Genomic DNA, 18,040 nt, shown 5'->3' with positions numbered 1-18,040 from the left:
CACTGCTTCCACATCACCATACAGTTCGTCAGTAACTAAGAATTGGATATTAAATTTAACCAGATCAGAGTGTATTTCTTGTTCGCCTGCTAGAGTGTCCATGCGGAAAGAGACATTATCCGCGGCTTTTAGATACAATTCTTTAACCAATCGACTTGAAACAAATGTGAGCTGAGAGCCTGGGTCGTGTTGACAGTAAACCAGAGTGGTCTCTCCATTAGGTGGGTTTATGACCCGCGCAGCCGTGACACAGTTAAACACTGCCCTCTTATGAGCGATGCTTACACTACGGTTAGTGACGGCAGGTGCCGTTCTAAGACCATTCCCATTGCCCGATGTTCCTTGAGGATTCACATAGGCGTCGTGCAGTAGATAATAGTGCTTAAATCGGAAATGTTCGTCGCAGCGCCTACAATTACATGATTGGGTGCAGTTTTTTGCTTTGTGTCCTAGACGTAGGCAGTTTAGACAACGACCAGTCAAGGCGATGACATCCCGGCGTCAAGTTTAGGAACTCCGGACAATTGGGTAGTCTGTGGCGCTCTTGCTTATTCCTACTCTCACAATAGATACAAAGTATGTCCTTCCTCGTACCCTCAAAAGAGCGGCTACCAAACGTTTCTTCTCGGCTCCCAGAACTAGAGCCAGACCCGCGACTGCTACCTTGGGTGACATTTCTGACAGGCTGTGCTGAGGTTTGTCGAATACGCATAATGTGATTATCGCTCGCCGACCGTTTTGTATCTTTTCTAACAACGACTTCCTCCATTAAGCGTATGGCGAAGTCCGTAGAGCGACACGTCTCTTCGCAATTTACGAAATCCATTAGGCTTTGGAAGCTTGGTTCCTCGGTGCTACCATATTGCTCTTTCAGATAGTACAAAAAGTCTTTCTTCGCATATCCAGGTAATCGACCTGCCAAGTCTAGTACAAAACGTCCTTCTAGCTGATGACGCTGGTTATACGCTCTAGCGAAGAGGGTACACTGAGCCAGCTCGTCTTTGAATTCCTTTATTGAGGATGATGACATCCCAGATAATTTATTGCCATGCCGTATCCGCCGAATCTCCGGCTCCGCGAGAAATCCGCCTCTAACGCCAAAGCGCTGCGACAAGCGATCCAGCGACATATCGATCCTTTCCTTTTCACTCCAACCAGAAGTATCCGATGCTAAGTTTGAATTGGTTTGCGCGGCGCTACGTACGCAGGCTGCCTGTAGCAAAGTCAGCTGATTTCCCTCAAATGGGCAACTCTCCATTAGTGATTCGATACGGTTTATAAAAAATATAAATGGCATGTTGTTGCCGTCATAGTTGATCAATGCGGCCCTGTCATAGAAAGTGCGACAATTATGATATTTATAGAAACAGTTTTGTTGATCCTCAGCACCTCTGTTTGCGTTAAGCCCTAGCGGGGGTGTCATAACATGTCTAGTAGGGTGTTTCATTTTTTCACCATTTTTGAAATTCAAAATGCCTGGGGTCCCATCTGGTGGTATTTGGGAAAAAAAGTTTACACCCCAAATTTTTTTCAATTATGACGTCATATTGAGGTGGTCCACGAGGTTTGAAATTTTTGGGCCTCAAAATCTCGAAATTTGGCCGTATCTCCGGAACCACTCATCATAGATCGACAAAATTAGTATCAAAATGCGCAGAAGGGTCGGTTTCCTATACTCGATGTAGAGAATATTAAGGTCTATCTGCTTCAGAAAAAAAGTTACTTAAAAAAATCTGATTTTCGGTCTATTTTCTCTTGATGAACAGAGATCAGGTGATCAAGATAAAAGTTTTTCTGTATTTTTCCACTCTTGGAAGCTGTTATTGCGTAATAATAGTTGGTGTTAATGTTTCAGTACTGGGCTTGTCTAGTCTTGCTATCTGGTTAAGCAAAGCCCCATCTTGCATTGCTCCGGGACCCTTCTTGGCGCCGACCACAAAAGACATGACATGGGAAAGATATATTTCGTTGATGTGGAACATGCATTCAATGGTATGAATATCATGACCAATTTCATCATTAAAATAATTGACCAGTCGAGTATTCTCCGGAATTTTTTTCCTGTGTTGAGAGCAGTCGTATCAGCCATGACTGAATATACTTGGGATAGGTGAACTCTGCAAGCCTCCTGGATGACGGTGCCAAAAATCAGTTCTGCAGTAACCGACACACTTTTGGGAAAAATTTTAACAGCAAGCACACTTTCGTGCTTCATCCCATTATCATCAACAAGTTGACCCAAGAAGACGCATCGATCTATTTTATCGACAACGCGCCCATCATAACATAACTGAACGGCAGAAGCTGAGTTGAGAAGGTTCTCACTTTCCATCAGAGATTTTTCTCTCGTTTTTTGTCGTTGGCGGTATACTGTCGAAGGTGATGCAGCAGCAGCTACTTGATCTTTTCCAAGAACCGACCTCATAAGGTCTGACTGCTGGCGTACCGAAGTCATCCTACGATCAGCAAGTACACAACTTCTATCATTTATTGAAAAATAATGTACTTTCTTGTACACTTTTCTCCAAACAGTTGGTTTCAGAGGCTCGTATTCCTTATCATCTTCCCAATTCATTTCCCCATCAGAGTCGCTTTCGCTACTTTGTAGACATCTAACTACTTCATTTCTTTTTCTCTGTTTCAAACATAGCAGTGCCGATGCTTTGGCAGATTGTATGCCAGAAGTTCTAGGTTTCTCTGTTTGCTGAGCATTGGAAGACCAGCTTTGTTCCATATGCCAACTACATCTTTCAGCAGTTCATCTTTCAAATCTTGGAAACTGGACATATTCTTCAAAAACTTAGGATTCGTTTCGACTACTTTCTTCCTCAAGTAAAAATAGTGACTGACTATATCTGAATTAAGGAGAAGCACATTTCTCTCCAATTCCATGAAGTTTTGCATCGACCTACTAATACCTGACCTTAATGCCATAATGACACTTAATCTAAAGCAGGTGAGCAGCATACCTCTTCCTCAACGGTTACATTAATATTATAATAGTAATACCTTCAAATTACCATTTCATCTTTTGCAAAACCAACAAGGACTATTATAACGCAATAGCAGCTTCCAAGAATGGAAAAATGCAGAAAAACTTCTTATCTTGATCACCTGATCTCTGTTCATCAAGAGAAAATAGACCGAAAATCAGATTTTTTGAAATAAGTTTTTTTGTGAACCACATAGACCTTAATATCCTCTACATCAGGTATAGGAAACCAATCCTTCTGCGCATTTTGATACTAATTTTGTCGATCTATGATGTGTGGTTCCGGAGATACGGCCAAATTTCGAGATTTTGAGGCCCAAATTTTTCAAACCTCGTGGACCACCTCAATATGACGTCATAATTGAAAAAAATTTGGGGTGTAAACTTTTTTCCCCAGATACCACCAGATGGGACCCCAGGCATTTTGAATTTCAAATATGGTGAAAAAATGAAACACCCTAATGTCTAGTTTCACGGCCATCATCTTTAACTAGTGGTAAATTACATCTCTCACTTTAAGATCTTTCCTTACAGTTAAGGGGCATGTTTGTGACGGTTTTACAACCTTCTCTGTATAAAAATCACGCTGATAATCATAATGAGGTTCTCTTTCAGCGGCCCCATGGATCCCCCCGGGCGGTTTTGCCAAAAAATTATCTTTAGTCCACGTTCTAGACTTGTTTGTGAGGGCGTTGCCTGGAAAGAGCTTTCTTAGGGGAGTTTATCTATGTGGCGGTTCCATTAAATTCTCTTGTTTAGCCTTGCTCTGTTTAGGTTGGGCATCTATGCTAGCGGCCCCATGAGTGTCATGGGATCTCCCAGGCGGATTGACAATGTCAGCGTCTCACCTCTGGACCTTTTCTATCGCTGTAGGGATGTAGTCGGTGACTCCGAGACTACTGGCCGTAGGCCGTCGTTGCCCGCGCTCCGACCCTTGGTCCGATCCACATTGTGAAAACAACTCAAGCTTACTTTGCCTTGCTCTCAGTTCGGCTGCCTTGATCTGCATTTCAATTTCGGCTCTGGCTTCGGCTTCCTCTGCTTTGGCTTTGTTCACCCGCATCTGTTTTTCCCACCGCAACTTCTCCATTTCGAGCCGGAATTCAATCTCTTCTTCTTTTGAACGGCACGAGCGACTACTCGAGGCACTGGTGGTTGATTTTCCTTTTATTGTACCTAATTTTGTATCTACCTTGGAGATTTGCTTCTGTTTTACGTCTCAATTCCTCAATCTCTGACCTGACCTGTTCTGTAGCTTCAGATATCATAGTGCTATCCTTTAGTTTATTTGCAAGTTCTAACAGTTCTCCAAAGTTGCCCTCTAACTCCGCCATATCAACCAAGGCCCGCTCTAGCGACGCTTCATCCTGTACCATGGGGATACCTCTCCTAAATTCTCCAACTCCCTGCAGCACCTCTCTTTTTTTATGTCTGACGTCCCTGAGCACAGCTTCTGCACTGGAATCAGCATGGGTACGGCTGCCATGAACCCCCTGAGGATACAGGTCTGCCCAACGCCCGGGTGTTCCGCTGCACCACCCCCAGACGCAGCGCCCCTGTCCCACTGCCAACGGGAAACGCACGAGACACCGGATGGCCACCGTCACCTTCCATTTGTCAAGTTTAAGAAATTACACTACTGTATACTATAGCCTACACACAGTAATAGCGACACACGTAACGTAATGGACAGCGTAACCAACATTAATTAGGGACTTACCGCTCGCTGAGTTACGGTGACACAAGCCTCTTGACAAACAATACAGTATTTTAAACAAATTATCATACCTACACAATTAGGCTACAGTAGAGTTCCAGTTTACAGCACAATCAAAGTTTATTAAAGCCCTTTCGTTGCAGGCAAGTGCTGACCACCCCTTCTGAAGTCTTCCTTGATTGAAGTTTAAATTTGTTAGTCTTTAAGTTAGTTCTTGTTCTTTTAATTCTGTCAATTTTCGTTATTTAGATACTTTATAACTTCTTTACTTCAGTAGTCGAAAGGTAAACAGGTTTTTATTTTTGGTTACAAGAGTAGGTGCTCACTGCCTTCCTACAATCCCTCCTCTGTCTGCCTCAACCATACTTGCAATTGTTTCTTGTTGTTTTTTGATTTATTGAGTTAGCGAGTTGGGATAAAAACCTGATTTTGTATAAACTTATAATGGCATTAACAACAATAACTTAAATCCGAAATCCGTGGTACACATTGGCATTTCTCTGGCTTGCTATTTCGATAATGAAATGAAACTCAACACAAAGGCAAAATTGTGACCAGAAACAACGGCTCCCGGCACGCAGCAAAAAGCGACAATCAGTTGTGAAATCTCTTTGCAGCCAGGCAAGTCACATCACGCAGAACACAAAAAACAACGCAAATTCAATGTCAACAAATTTCATCACAATTTTCAATTCTAAACAAGAGGGCAATTGACCCGCCGGAACACTACTCTACAAGTACATACGTGAAACTGAGGATTAAACTGCCAAAGAGAAGAGGCTTTTACAGTATGAGAATGGACAGATATTTAAAATTAATCAATCGTTCTTAATGCAAAGCTTTAACTACAAGTTGATATTTGATTGATGCAGTAGAGATGACTTTCTTTCCAGTCCCTTACTCCCTTTATGATTTTGCATAAAATAACCCATTGTTTATCAAACAGTGGAATGGCCCGTTTCCGCTAGTTCGATTCGGCTATTTCCCTATTCGGCTACAGTCCGATTCGGCTAGTTCCCTATTCGGCTACAGTTTTGAATTGTATTTTGTATTTTATTCCACAATATCGTTTTTTTTGCATTCCGACAAAGAAAAATAAGTTGAAATGAAATTTAGCGCAAAATGTTTGAACTATTAAATTGAAATGTTTGCTCGCATAAAATCGACATGTATCCTACGTCACCGTCTGTATGCAAACTTAGAATATATTAGAATCCTCAACTATTACAAAATTCCAAATCCAACGACGCCTTCTGTTTATTTAGAGAATGTTGTATTTTATTCCACAATATCGTTTCTTTTATAGTTGAAATTATCGAAGCTTTAGATGGGTGGGGTTTAGACTTAACCACTAACCAGGGGCAACAAAAATGGTTATTGCAAGTGGTGTTTCAAAGATAAAACACTTCGCGAAAGAGATTTAGATCATTTAAACGGACTTAAAGAGTGCCGAAAGCGAAAAATAGCCTACGTTGCTCTTGCCCACAAAACAGCAGCTGAATGCACGGCTTTCTCATACGGTATGGAAATTTCAAAGTAGATGATAAAGTAACTTACGCTGCTGGAATAGTCACGTAACTATTCACTGCAATATTAAGTAAACCAGCTAAATTAGACGCGCTATTTTTAACGAGGTCTTCCAGCTGTGAGATCAATTATGATTCAACAGAACGCATTGTTTTGTTCGCAATGTGTGAGAATTAAATTGAAAACCGATAAAAGAAAAGGTGTTTAATGGTCTTGGTTGCAGATATTACTTGCATTAACAGCTTCTCTTACCGCTATTTTCACCTAGCTAACCTGACATCATTGTTTTATGCGACCGGTTAGGTTTGACATTGACTTCAACGATCATGGAATGTTACGTACCGGTAATAAGAACGATTATATCCTACACGCAAAAATAAAAAAATCGATTTCTTAAAACAGCTTTTTCTGTTTTGTCTCGTGAGCTTTGCATATTGCTCAACAAGTGCATAAAGTTTACAATTGACAAGAAATTATTAAATTTGAAAGTTAAGTTTGAATCACTGGAAATAAACGTATTCAAAACTTTTACTTTCGACGCCGTTTCAAACTCCGTAATCTATGTCGGCAATGATTTTGCGGCAGTAAAAATGCGTTCAATTTGAAAACTGCCAAGCTGGAGACAATAGCTTGTCCTGTGTATAGGTTGAACCTGTCTTTTTGAGGTGAAATTCACTTGCGAACATCTTGACTTATACTCGAGTATATATGGTATTCGATAAAAGACTGTAAAGACTTTCGATAAAAAACATAAGAGAAAACACTTCGCCGTTGTTAACGCTTTGAGGAAGGTAAGTAATTAGCAAAACGTTAATAAAACCGATAGCGGGTTTCCACTCTGCTTGAAATCATGATTTTTTACGTTTTATTTCGATAACTTCACTGTCTTGATCGTTGTTATTCACTCGCACGAAAAGGAAAGGAATCGGCTTGTTTTCCAACTGTTCTAATTATGAGCTTACAATATCAAAATTTTTAGGACTAGGCGTACTGCATGCGTAAATCTAATTGTTTCAAGCAGCGGTTTTAATAAATTCGCTTTGCCACCTAGGTGTTAATATAAACAAGACACTAAGCTTAATCAAAGACTACTTTAATTGAGTAAAATAGCGTTATGGTTATGACGTCATCACCTTTCTCGCCCCCTAAAGTTTTTTGAAAAGTTGGCGCCTATGATTGTGGAATAAAATACAAAATACAATTCAAAACTGTAGCCGAATAGGGAACTAGCCGAATCAGACTAGCCGAATCGGACTAGCCGAATCAGACTGTAGCCGAATAGGGAAATAGCCGAATCGGACTAGCCGAATAGTAGCAGACCCATCAAATAGTGCCTCACGACACCCTGTTTGGGCATCACACAAAGATTGGGTTTCTTAACTAAAAAATTCACATGAAAATCTTTTTTTTTACAAGAAATTATTTTTAATGGTTGCAACTATTTTATTAAATGTTGATAAAATTTACAGATAAACATAAGTTAGCAGATAGATTATTTATTTTTAGTCCTGTGTGTCCATATATAGCTTAGCCTATAACATAATTTGTCAATTATTATAAGTGCGTCAGGAGTTCAGCAACTTCTTTAATGGTTCTCACCCGAAAAAGTTTCAGAACCACTGTAATGACCAGTATACTCAATCATCTATTTAGCACTACAGACAAAGTGAAATCAATACAAACAAATCAACACTGTTTGCTGTTTTTTTCACTGACAAGAAGTGACAACATTTGTTTACTTCACAAATGTACATACCAACGACCTGTTTTAGCCTGATACAAAAGGTTCGCTCTGGTAGTAGCGGTTTGCACTAGCTTCGGAACACAGTTCCCCAGTCGTGTGCTCTGACAAATAAAAGCGAAACTCAATCTATAACATTTCTTTAATTTTACAAGGTATTTTTCAGAAATTGAAATTCTTCACTTTTTCAAGTATATACTACTTTAATAATTATGATGATAATTACAGGAGGTGCAACCACACCAGTTAACTTTTCTGTAAGTGCTTCAGCAAAAGTTTTCCATCCAAGAACAAAACTTAGAGTTGGTGACACAATCACAATTCCAAAGACCCGTTTAATGAATGATAAAGTTGCATCAGATCTATCTTCAGAACGACACATGCTACCGGTATACATTTCGTATATGTAAAAGTATCAAATCTTATGTTTCACTATGCAATATCTATACTAAAATTAACCTTCTTTAAAATTTCCGAATGTCCATGTATTGATTTTGTTATTGTCGATTTTGTTGATTACAACTTATTGAAACATTAATACTGCTGCAACACTGTGCAACCTAAAATGTCAAAAACATTTTCTTTTGAATTGTTTTTGTGAAATTTGCCTCAGATTGTTGTAGCTATAAAAGTGGAGTTTTATTATTAATGTATCGTGTCTATAAATTGTAATGTTTTTATAATTTCCTGCTATCAAAGTACTGTAGAATAAATTGTTTATATCATATAACATTCATTTTTGCTGCATATAACAATTTTAAATTAAGCATACAATAATAGCAAGCATAATTATGATAAGTTGTAGTAGCATAAGTTATTGTTATCAGTTACTGACGTTTTAAAGTGTAGTAAGTCTTGGTGTATTAATGATTAATTATGCAGTTTAACAATTATTTACATTTTTTTGGCTGCAAAAACTAAAATGAACAAATCTCATTAAAGCAAGTCGCATAACTTTATAATCTGTCATGTTTCAAAGCCAAGTTTCATGCAAGTTTAGAAAGTGCATGTGTTTGCTACACACAGTGAATGGTATCAATAGGTCTATAAAACTCTAGACGTACTGTAGTAAAGGAAATGCTCCAGAGTCCACTTTTAGTGTTTTACCTTTTGTTTTCTACAATAAAGGGCAACTTGAGTACATATCAAATAGCTCCCTTTTTTTCAGACGGGCTTGAATAATTTCAGGAATACTGATAATATCCCTGATGGTATTTTTAGTCCATTCCGTCATGGTCTTGTCATGTTTGAATTTCGTCAGTTTGAAGTTTTGTTGTCAGTTTAGAGCAGAGGTGATAAACCTGCGGCCCGCAAAACAATTTGACAATTGCTCATGCATTAAAGACAAAAGACATCTCAAAGCTGTTTTATGCCTTCACTGATACACCTTTTCTTTGCTATTTTCTTGCCCTAAATACTTTGCCTAAAAAAGTCGTTACAGGTCGAGGCTGTCAGATGAAAATCTTAGTATGCAGTTCTATTCGACCCAATATTGAACGCGTCGCTTAGTCAAGCAAAAAACTTTCCAAAAATCTCATTAATCAAAAAAATTCAATGCTTCAATGTTATTTTTTAATATTTTATGTTTCAGTGCTGCAATTGCTGCATTAGATAGCTTCAGCTGTATGATTCGCATGGGCTTTTGTTTGTTGTTTGAAAAAGAAATTTCATTAACTGATTTGTTGTTTCGGTGCATAATGGTCGAAACATTTAGTCAACTTGAGCAAAAAGGATAGAGCCTAAAAAAGAAGGAATTATATTCATATGAAAGCAAACGCTTCGAAAATTAAACTGTCTTCCTTATCGGTGCAAGTACTGTTGCTCTATCCTTTTTGCTCAAGTTGATTTGTTTTTATTTTTTACTGTTGTATGTTTCGATTCTGCATAAGATAGTTTCAACTGTGTGGGTTTTATTACTTTCATCTGCCGTTTGTTACTTTTCATGAATAATATCTTGAGTCGCTTCTAAAAGATTTCATAATGTAGGTTACGATTAAAAAGTTGTGTGGCCCGATAACTCATGTGTAATTGACAAAGTGGCCCGCGACCGCAAAAAGGTTCGTCACCCCTGGTTTATAGTTTACCCATTGTTCACTTTGCTCAAGCAAAGTTATTTTTTAACTTTTAAAAAAGTATACAAGAAAAATTCCAAATGTACTTTATAACTACAAATCAAGGCCTTGGAAGCTTCTCCTTCCAAAGTTATTGGCATTACGTGATCTTGAATATTTGGGTGCATTAATTCCATTCACTATTGAAGTTCAACTGCTGCATATTTGGTTTATTAATATCACTAAGTTATGTAAAAAAACTTTTGTTATGAAATTCTACATACGGTACTTGATGGTCCACAAATGTAAGAAAAGCTATTTAAAAGCAGGAGCGAGTAACGAAATTTAAACTTTACCATACCTAATAAAGGATCAGCAAAAATAACTGCAAACTGCATTACTCACTTAGTGTGAGATATTTTTTTTAAATTGAGCTTCTTTCCACCACTTGAGTATTTTCAAAGTTTTTTTTATGTATATATAGTTTGATTTTATCGATAATATAATCTGTGGGAAACTTGATTCACTGCTCAGAACAGTGATGATTTTCACTTCTCTTGTTTCATCTACAACTCCACATCTTGCTGATGTTTTGTTTCTATATTTTCTTTATTTTTGCTATATGTATGTTTAGTATATACAATACATTCCAAGCCTTCAAGCAGCCGGCGGCCATGGCCGCTAAGTAGTGCTTGAATGACCGCCTGTGCTACCTCCTCCGTCGGCCAAGTTTGGCCGCCGGTTTCTTCTAGCCAATTATTTAATTTCGCAATAGAATGATCGTGGATTAAATGTCGAAAATATGTAGTATCAAAGAGTGACGCAGAATTAGGTCAGCGCATCATAGTCACTACTGTTGTATTGAATATATCCAGCTGCGATCACCAGCGCTGTAAGCCTTGTTTGCAATTCCCGATGTTTATTTTAACGAAGTGTTAATCCGAAGTGCTAATTTACATCGGCAGGCAGTATTGTCGTTTTCAATGTTGTCGGACATTGAATCGTTGTTAAAAAGGAGAACTAGGTTAGTTGACATCCGTGGGTAAAACACCTGTCTTCATAGTTGAGAACGCTGTGAGTTAGTGACTTCACACCCTCAATGGTGACATCATATCGGAATAAATGGCCAGGTTTTATGAAAGGCGGTATGCAGTTGAAACAATTTACTGAGCTGCGAGCAGTTAAAACAATTTAGGGTCGTTAGATGGTCCCGCAATACCAGATTACAATCCCGATAAAGCATTTAATGCGTGGTACAACGATTCTATTGCAGGACGTCGCCCAGATTTCAACAACGCTAAGTGATCATTTTAACGTTGTTGCAAGTTTAATGCTATTTACTTGTGCTATCGTTATTGTATTTTGGCCTCCAAGCACGCAGATTTGGCCGCCGAGAAGGAGCTCTCGGTAGGCCACGATGGCTGCCGGAAAAAAACACGAGTTTTAAGGCCTGCATTCCTTGGTTGCGTTGATTATATCTTCAACCCTTTTTTGTTGCATCTTCTTCCAAAAACACGAGAAATAACCAATTCTCGCACCGCTATTGTCTTGCGGTATAAGGATCGTGACATTCAGACCACGGCACTGGGGTTACTTTGGGAATGGGGACGTCCAAAAAGAGCAGGTGAAAGATGAAGGCTTGCAAACCTGTGAGTGACAAAACGTGAATTTGGACAACGTCATGACTAGGGAAATTAAAAAAGCGTTTTTTGGATTGTTTTTTATTCGATTTCCCATCGCTTCATACGTTTTTCTAAGTAACAACTGTTTTTAACAAAATTTGAGGTAGGAAAGTGATGGTAGAGAAGTTGGATGACCATTGGTGTAGCTAGCAAAACATTGTAAGGAGGAGGGAAGTGAGTATTATACTATTATTGCACATGTTAGTGAGATGATGGATGGTTCAATGGTAGGCTTTAGTTTGTCTATACATTCCTTTCACTCAAAATACAACACAGTAGCCTACTTATCTAATGTTAATATTAGATTTCAGGCGTACTTGTTGGTTGTTAGAGTTTTATGTAATTTCAGGTAAACTTGAGATTGCTGTTCTGTTTATTTGCATCATAGCGAATCCTGGCAGTCTATGTATCGGGTGGAGGGGATATTCCCCCTTGACTATTCCCTTGTGTGTGACCCCGATATTTTTGGTTGAAACTATTCTGGAATAGTCACAATTTTTCAATGGCATTGATCAGTTGAATTTCCGAAGACAGGTAGAATGATGCAATGTAGGTTATATGTAACCTATGTCCATCAGCCAGTTTGCGATGGATTGTTTTTGATGAAACCGAAATACTAGAAGCTACGGAATGTCACAAATGCTTGAAACGTGGCAGGATTACTTCTGCTTAACCAGTGACTCAATTTATGAATTGAGTTATTTTATTGTTTCATGATGTCGAAATCACATAAAACTCCGATTGAATGTACTGTACCATGAGGTTTTCGTTAATGTTCAACTGCTTTCTAACAGAATTTGCGCAGGTTCCTGTTTCGAGAAGCCATTTATCAAACTCTTGAACGTAGTTTTTTGCTCGATGATGAAAGTTCTCTTTTCTCACACAAATAATACTCAAGTGCTGAATACATTTTCTTGTTTTGAAAAAAAAAATGCAGGGGTTTAGAGGATGCAATCAATGAATCAGTTGATTGTGTAGTTTTGCAAAGACCAACTCTGTTTAAATAAAACGAATACGTACATTATGCTGCTTAGAAACTAAGCTCACTGTTCAGGAAACTTTTGGAAACGTTAGTTTTCACCTCCAATGCTAAAAAGTTGTTTGTGATTTGAGCAATAGTTTTTGATACTTTTACTAAACTTCGAGCTTAACTCCTGCATTTTGAGATATACTGTAGTGTATACATTCCTTTTGTTCAGACTGACCATGGTTTTTCCAACCATTTTACTTGTGAGGTTTTATCATTTGTAAAACATCTACTGTGTTCAATCAAATTTCTTATAAATTCTTGTAATTTCTTAAAATAAACTTATAAATGAAGACGCATCACTCATCGACGGTGTGCCTGATCGAGCTGAATGCACGTTGTACCACTTGCCAATGTTATCATGTTGTATGCGAAAGGTGTTATATCGTTGACACTTCTTTTATCTCACATTGTGTCACTTTAGTTCATCCTTTCAGAAATACCCTTTAGTTACCTGCCAAATTTCAAGCGGCACTCGTTTATATACGGTTATTGTATCTTCCAGGTACTTTCAGCACCTACAAAGTTTGTTCATATGGATTCCATTGCTAGTCAAACTTCAAATTATGATAACCGAGTCATTGCCTCAGGCAACGTCATATCTCCTGCGCACATAACAACCGTTCATCCAAATACTCCTTTCACTCAGCAAGTATCCTCTCCAGGGGGTCCTTCTACTCTTTCTCCATCGTGGATCCACAGGTGACCACAGTCTAGTAAAGTATTTTTATCACAACTTTTGTGTTGATCATTCCCCGCTCAACTCAGAAATTAAACTGATTTGGCAGCTCTATCGGTTTTGCACATTAAATTAGTTGACATAGTAAATTCCATCAAACTTGCTCTATTAGATATTTGGCACATTTCGGTTTTTGATTCACCTATTTGCACAATTACTTCTGAAACCAGTGCTGTTTTTGTTTGATATGTATATATTCATTTTTTTTCTTAAATTATTCATTCAAATTATTGTTTCGTATTTTTATGGAGAGCCATTGTTTAGTTTAATGTTTATTTAAAAAAATAAAATTAAACTATTTAACATCGATCCATCGTCAACTTATTTTCTTGTGGTGCAGTGAACCAGTTCTTTTTTATAACAATATTTTGTCAGGTTGATTTATCATTGACGAAATCTGTTTTTTCGACATTCGAAAGCTGTTAGAATATCAGTTCTCTCGTAATGAGTTCCTTTATTTTATCAGTCCACTCCCTCACAAGCGACCTCCCGTGTTTGCGGATGCTACGCAAGGCCCAGAGACGTGAGTAGATAAATAGTGACACTTATTGGAAGGTCCCTCCAAGTGTCCTGTCACCTATAGGCGATTTGTAATGTAATGGATTTTACGGATACCCAGGTTCTTGTTGATGTATAGTTCATGTTTTAGAAAAAATCTCTTAAATTTTTAACATTTAGGAAATCACCATTCATTAACAAAACTTTCGTTAAAAGAGAATTGGTGAACGCACGAAGTTAACTTGAAGAGTTTGTGCATCACCACTTATTAACTTCTTGCGTGGCTGACTGGCTGTTGCTTTCGTGCCTGAAGGCCCTGCATCCATGTGTGTTTTAATGAGAGCAACCAAAAGACTGGACTATTAATCGTGTTTGCTTGTCACGTGCAAAAATTATTTGTCACTGCGAGTTCTTTTTCCGTGATTCACCTTTCCGCCAACTTGTGATTGCAGAAAACGGAGGCGCACCCCAACCACAGAGAAAGGAAGCAAAGGTTTGAGACACTTCGCCATGCTCGTGTGCGAGAAGGTGAAGCAAAAAGTAACGACAACGTACAATGAGGTAGCAGACGAATTGGTTCAAGAATACAGCAGTACACAGCGGCACTTGGCAGAGCAACAGGTGGTTTACGTTATTTATGAATGAAAAACCTTTAGTTTTTATCTTTTACATCAAGAACCAAGATTGTTAATTCTCCATTTACTTAACGTAAATTTTTGTAAAATTTCAGAAAATTTTGTGAAACGGCCACATATTGAAGATTTATGTGTTATTTAGCGCATGACAACTGTGATCAACTAGCTTGACATTTATTTTTTCTCAATTTGACCATTACGATAATTGATTCTAAAGTGGCCCAAGTCAAAACAGTGGTTTTGAGATGATCCAGTTTGGAGATTCATGCTGTGGTGGACGTTGTGGCTGAAGGTTTGCAATCTTTATTAATCTTCATTAGGGCATACAACCTTTATTAAAACAAAGATTGCAAACCTTTAGTGGCAATGTTTGTGTGGCATGGGTCTTTGAACTTCATGATCTCAAATCCACTTTTTTAACTTGGGCCACTTTAGAATCAGCTGTCCCAATTGTTTGCTGCACTTACATTAGAGATGGTGTGTAATCAACAACGCATCCCTTTCGACCTGCATTCCAACATACTGCACACTGCAGTACAGTCATATACCAAAGACATTCATTTACCTGATATTTTAAGATGGTTAACTTATCCGCCTGGTCTTTTGAGCCTTGTCAATGCCTATCATAACTAATATATCCGGTAACATGACTATTCTTGTGTTTTGTTGGTGTGTAATTTTATAATTATTCGAATACTCACATGTGCAAAAACACTCCGTTTTGGCACCAAATTAAGAAGACTGCATAATGCATATTCGACAACAAGCTTTAACTTTGGGCGAAGTTTTTTTCTGTTGTCATAATTATTTAGAGTTTAGTTGTTTTTGCTATTTCAATTAAACGCTTAGAGTTGTTATTGACAAGAGCATGCCTAAAATGTAGTTGGTTTGTTTATTATATGTCTTACTCTCACACTGTTGGTTCCAGCAACCTAGTGTGACGCACTGTAGCGGGCAGTTATCTTTGATCCGGTAAAAATGTGTCTCTACTTCTGCTTTTCATATCTCAATCAGTAATTTTAGCCATTAAAGTACCCAGTAAATTGCTTCAAAAGAAATATTTTTTTTTTCAATTTTTGCATAAAAAGCTTAACATTTTTACCTCATGTCTGTTCATACTAAACCGAAGTTGATTCGACAGAGCGTTGCTTCTTTGATTTTCACCATTTAATATATCGGCTGTGTGACCGAAGTGAGAGCGGTAGTAAAACGTTCGAACGTCTGTTTGACACCTATCGAGAACACGCGCCTGTGTTTTTGGCAAGGCACATAATGACACTTCTGAAAGTGAACTCGAAGACTTGTTTCTTGTCTTTCCGTTCACAATCTGAATCTTCACTAACGGCCATGAATGTGGATACGACAACACAAATCATTCAATGTTGGTGTTGACTTTATGCCATCATGAATCTTACAAGATTCATGATGTGGCACTGTTAGCAACAGTGCCACATTTCACAGGATAGCTGGTACGCTTCTGCAGCAAAACCATATGCTTGCGTTGTAGCAACGCGACAAAGGCTTAAAATGCCATTAGATACTTGAAAAATCGACCAATCTCAACCGCACTTCACAGCCTGGTGCGAATGTTTTCAAAAACGTAAAAATACCGATTTTGGTTGTTCTCGTGTAACCTCTTTCCACTTTGGAAATGTGTTGACTGATGTGGAGACTGGAATCTAATTGTGCCGTGTCTGAAGCACTTTTGTCTCTGGTCTTTGATCAAACTTGTTGTGAAAGGCCCGGCCAAGTCTGAGGAGTGGTAGTTTTTACTCGATTTTGATGCAAACACTACATTCTGTCGGAGGTATGGCATGGGCTCTGCCAACGAAATTGTATTGTGAGTAGAACGTTTTCGCATATCAAACTTCCGCAAACCCGAGTTGATTTTTGTCATCTGAAGCGAGACGTGTGTGGGAAAAGTAATCCATTGAATTGTCGCAGACCCATTCATCACTGCTGTGAATTAGAACCAAATGAGCACAAAAGATATAACCCTAAGTATAAAAGCACACGATAAATTGGCCCCTCGTTTCAGTAGCGGAGCTATAGAAAAGTCTAGGCCCTCTAGGGCCACCTTAGTTTTAACGAAGCAAAGATTCTAAGATAAATCGAACAATGTGAAAATTAAGGTAAGCAAATAGTTTGGTCAGACAAATTTTAATTATTCTTTTTCACCACCACCAAAGGATTTTAACAAACTAGTTATTTGTGAAGGTTTGTATAGTGTTGTGTACTGTGTAGTCCTTCAGTGAAAATTGGAAAGTTTGTTAGAGATGCGCCCACCTTCCCCAATAGTAACGAGGCAAACTTGACTTCACTTTTCTATTAACAATTTGATTAGGTGATTGCTAACTAGTTGAGTGACCTATGTGTTGACTTTGGAAGCTTGGGTTATGCTCTGGGCTACCGCCGTGGGACACACGAAGAAGACTTTAAAATGTTACATTATTTCGGTTTTTGAAAGGTATTCAAATCCTTTGTCCTCTTAAATCCACTGCTGAGAACATGCGTGCCTGCCTACTGCCGCCGGTTAGTGTAATGAAACGGAAATAAGCGAGCAAGAACATTTAAAAACAAAACAGAAAACTAACATGTTTTTTTGTTTGGAATGCACTGTTTTGTTTGGTACTGACCCCTGGGTCCGCTACTGCCTTTTTTATAAATTATTTCAAAGTTGTATGTCGGTTGAAAACTAACTATAATAATATGAAACTTAAAAGTCCTGATGTAGCTAAAGAGTGGAATATTTGGTTTTAAAAGCATTGTCACAAAACTTTAAACAGTATTCCTTGCAATAGTCATTCTTAGAAAGTGTGCAGCTGGGTCTTAAGTCACAATCTAATCTACTTTGTGTAGTTTTGCTATCGAAAATTCAGCCCTGGGTGAAAATTTTGCTGCGTTTCAGGACTACGTAGGCGGTCTTTTCACGCATTTCATTTCACTGTGTAATCGAATCGGTCAAATTTTCGGCAATTCAATTTCATGTTGCATAAAAGTAATGTATAATATGTCTGGCTTCGAATTTCATTTTTCTTTACCCCAATATGCGAAAACTGATACATGCCCAATATAGGATAATGGTAAACTTGGGTTTGAGAAAATGTTTAAACATTTTTTACTAACTTTTTATCGTTGCGCTATAGGTGCAGAACTACATGGACTTTTTGTTTTTAATGCCGATTATATTAACGTTCTTTCATTTTCAAACTTTCTCACCTTGAAAAATTGTTTTAGTTTTGCAGCCGTGCTAGCTACAGACATTCACTTTGCTGCCCAAACAACTGTTTACTGGCGTTTTTAATTGTACACGTTGCAAGCTTTTGTGATGTTGGTATATCACCTGTTGTTGCTGGTATTTTTGTTTGGTTCTCATTCGTTTACTGCAGGGGTTCTTAACCGGGGGTAAATTTACCCCCTGGGGGTAAGTT

The 18,040-nt window shown here is 38.2% G+C and overlaps 1 protein-coding gene across 1 annotated transcript in view; it reads left to right on the top strand.

Annotated features, from left to right (window-relative positions):
* Positions 1-18,040, top strand: part of LOC145788214 (transcription factor Dp-1-like) — a 46,110-nt gene that overhangs the window by 6,966 nt on the left and 21,104 nt on the right. Inside the window, exons 2-5 of the mRNA XM_082599912.1 lie at positions 8,206-8,366; positions 13,243-13,439; positions 13,943-13,999; positions 14,427-14,595. Coding sequence (XP_082456038.1) covers positions 8,316-8,366; positions 13,243-13,439; positions 13,943-13,999; positions 14,427-14,595 — 474 coding nt within the window. The 5' untranslated portion in view covers positions 8,206-8,315. The remainder of the gene's footprint in view (positions 1-8,205; positions 8,367-13,242; positions 13,440-13,942; positions 14,000-14,426; positions 14,596-18,040) is intronic.

Source organism: Aplidium turbinatum, chromosome 2 (genome assembly GCF_918807975.1).
Source record: "Aplidium turbinatum chromosome 2, kaAplTurb1.1, whole genome shotgun sequence".
NCBI classification, from domain to species: Eukaryota; Metazoa; Chordata; class Ascidiacea; order Aplousobranchia; family Polyclinidae; genus Aplidium; species Aplidium turbinatum.
The sequence above is the reverse complement of the archived record's forward strand: the minus strand, read 5'-3'. Positions and strand labels throughout refer to the sequence as shown.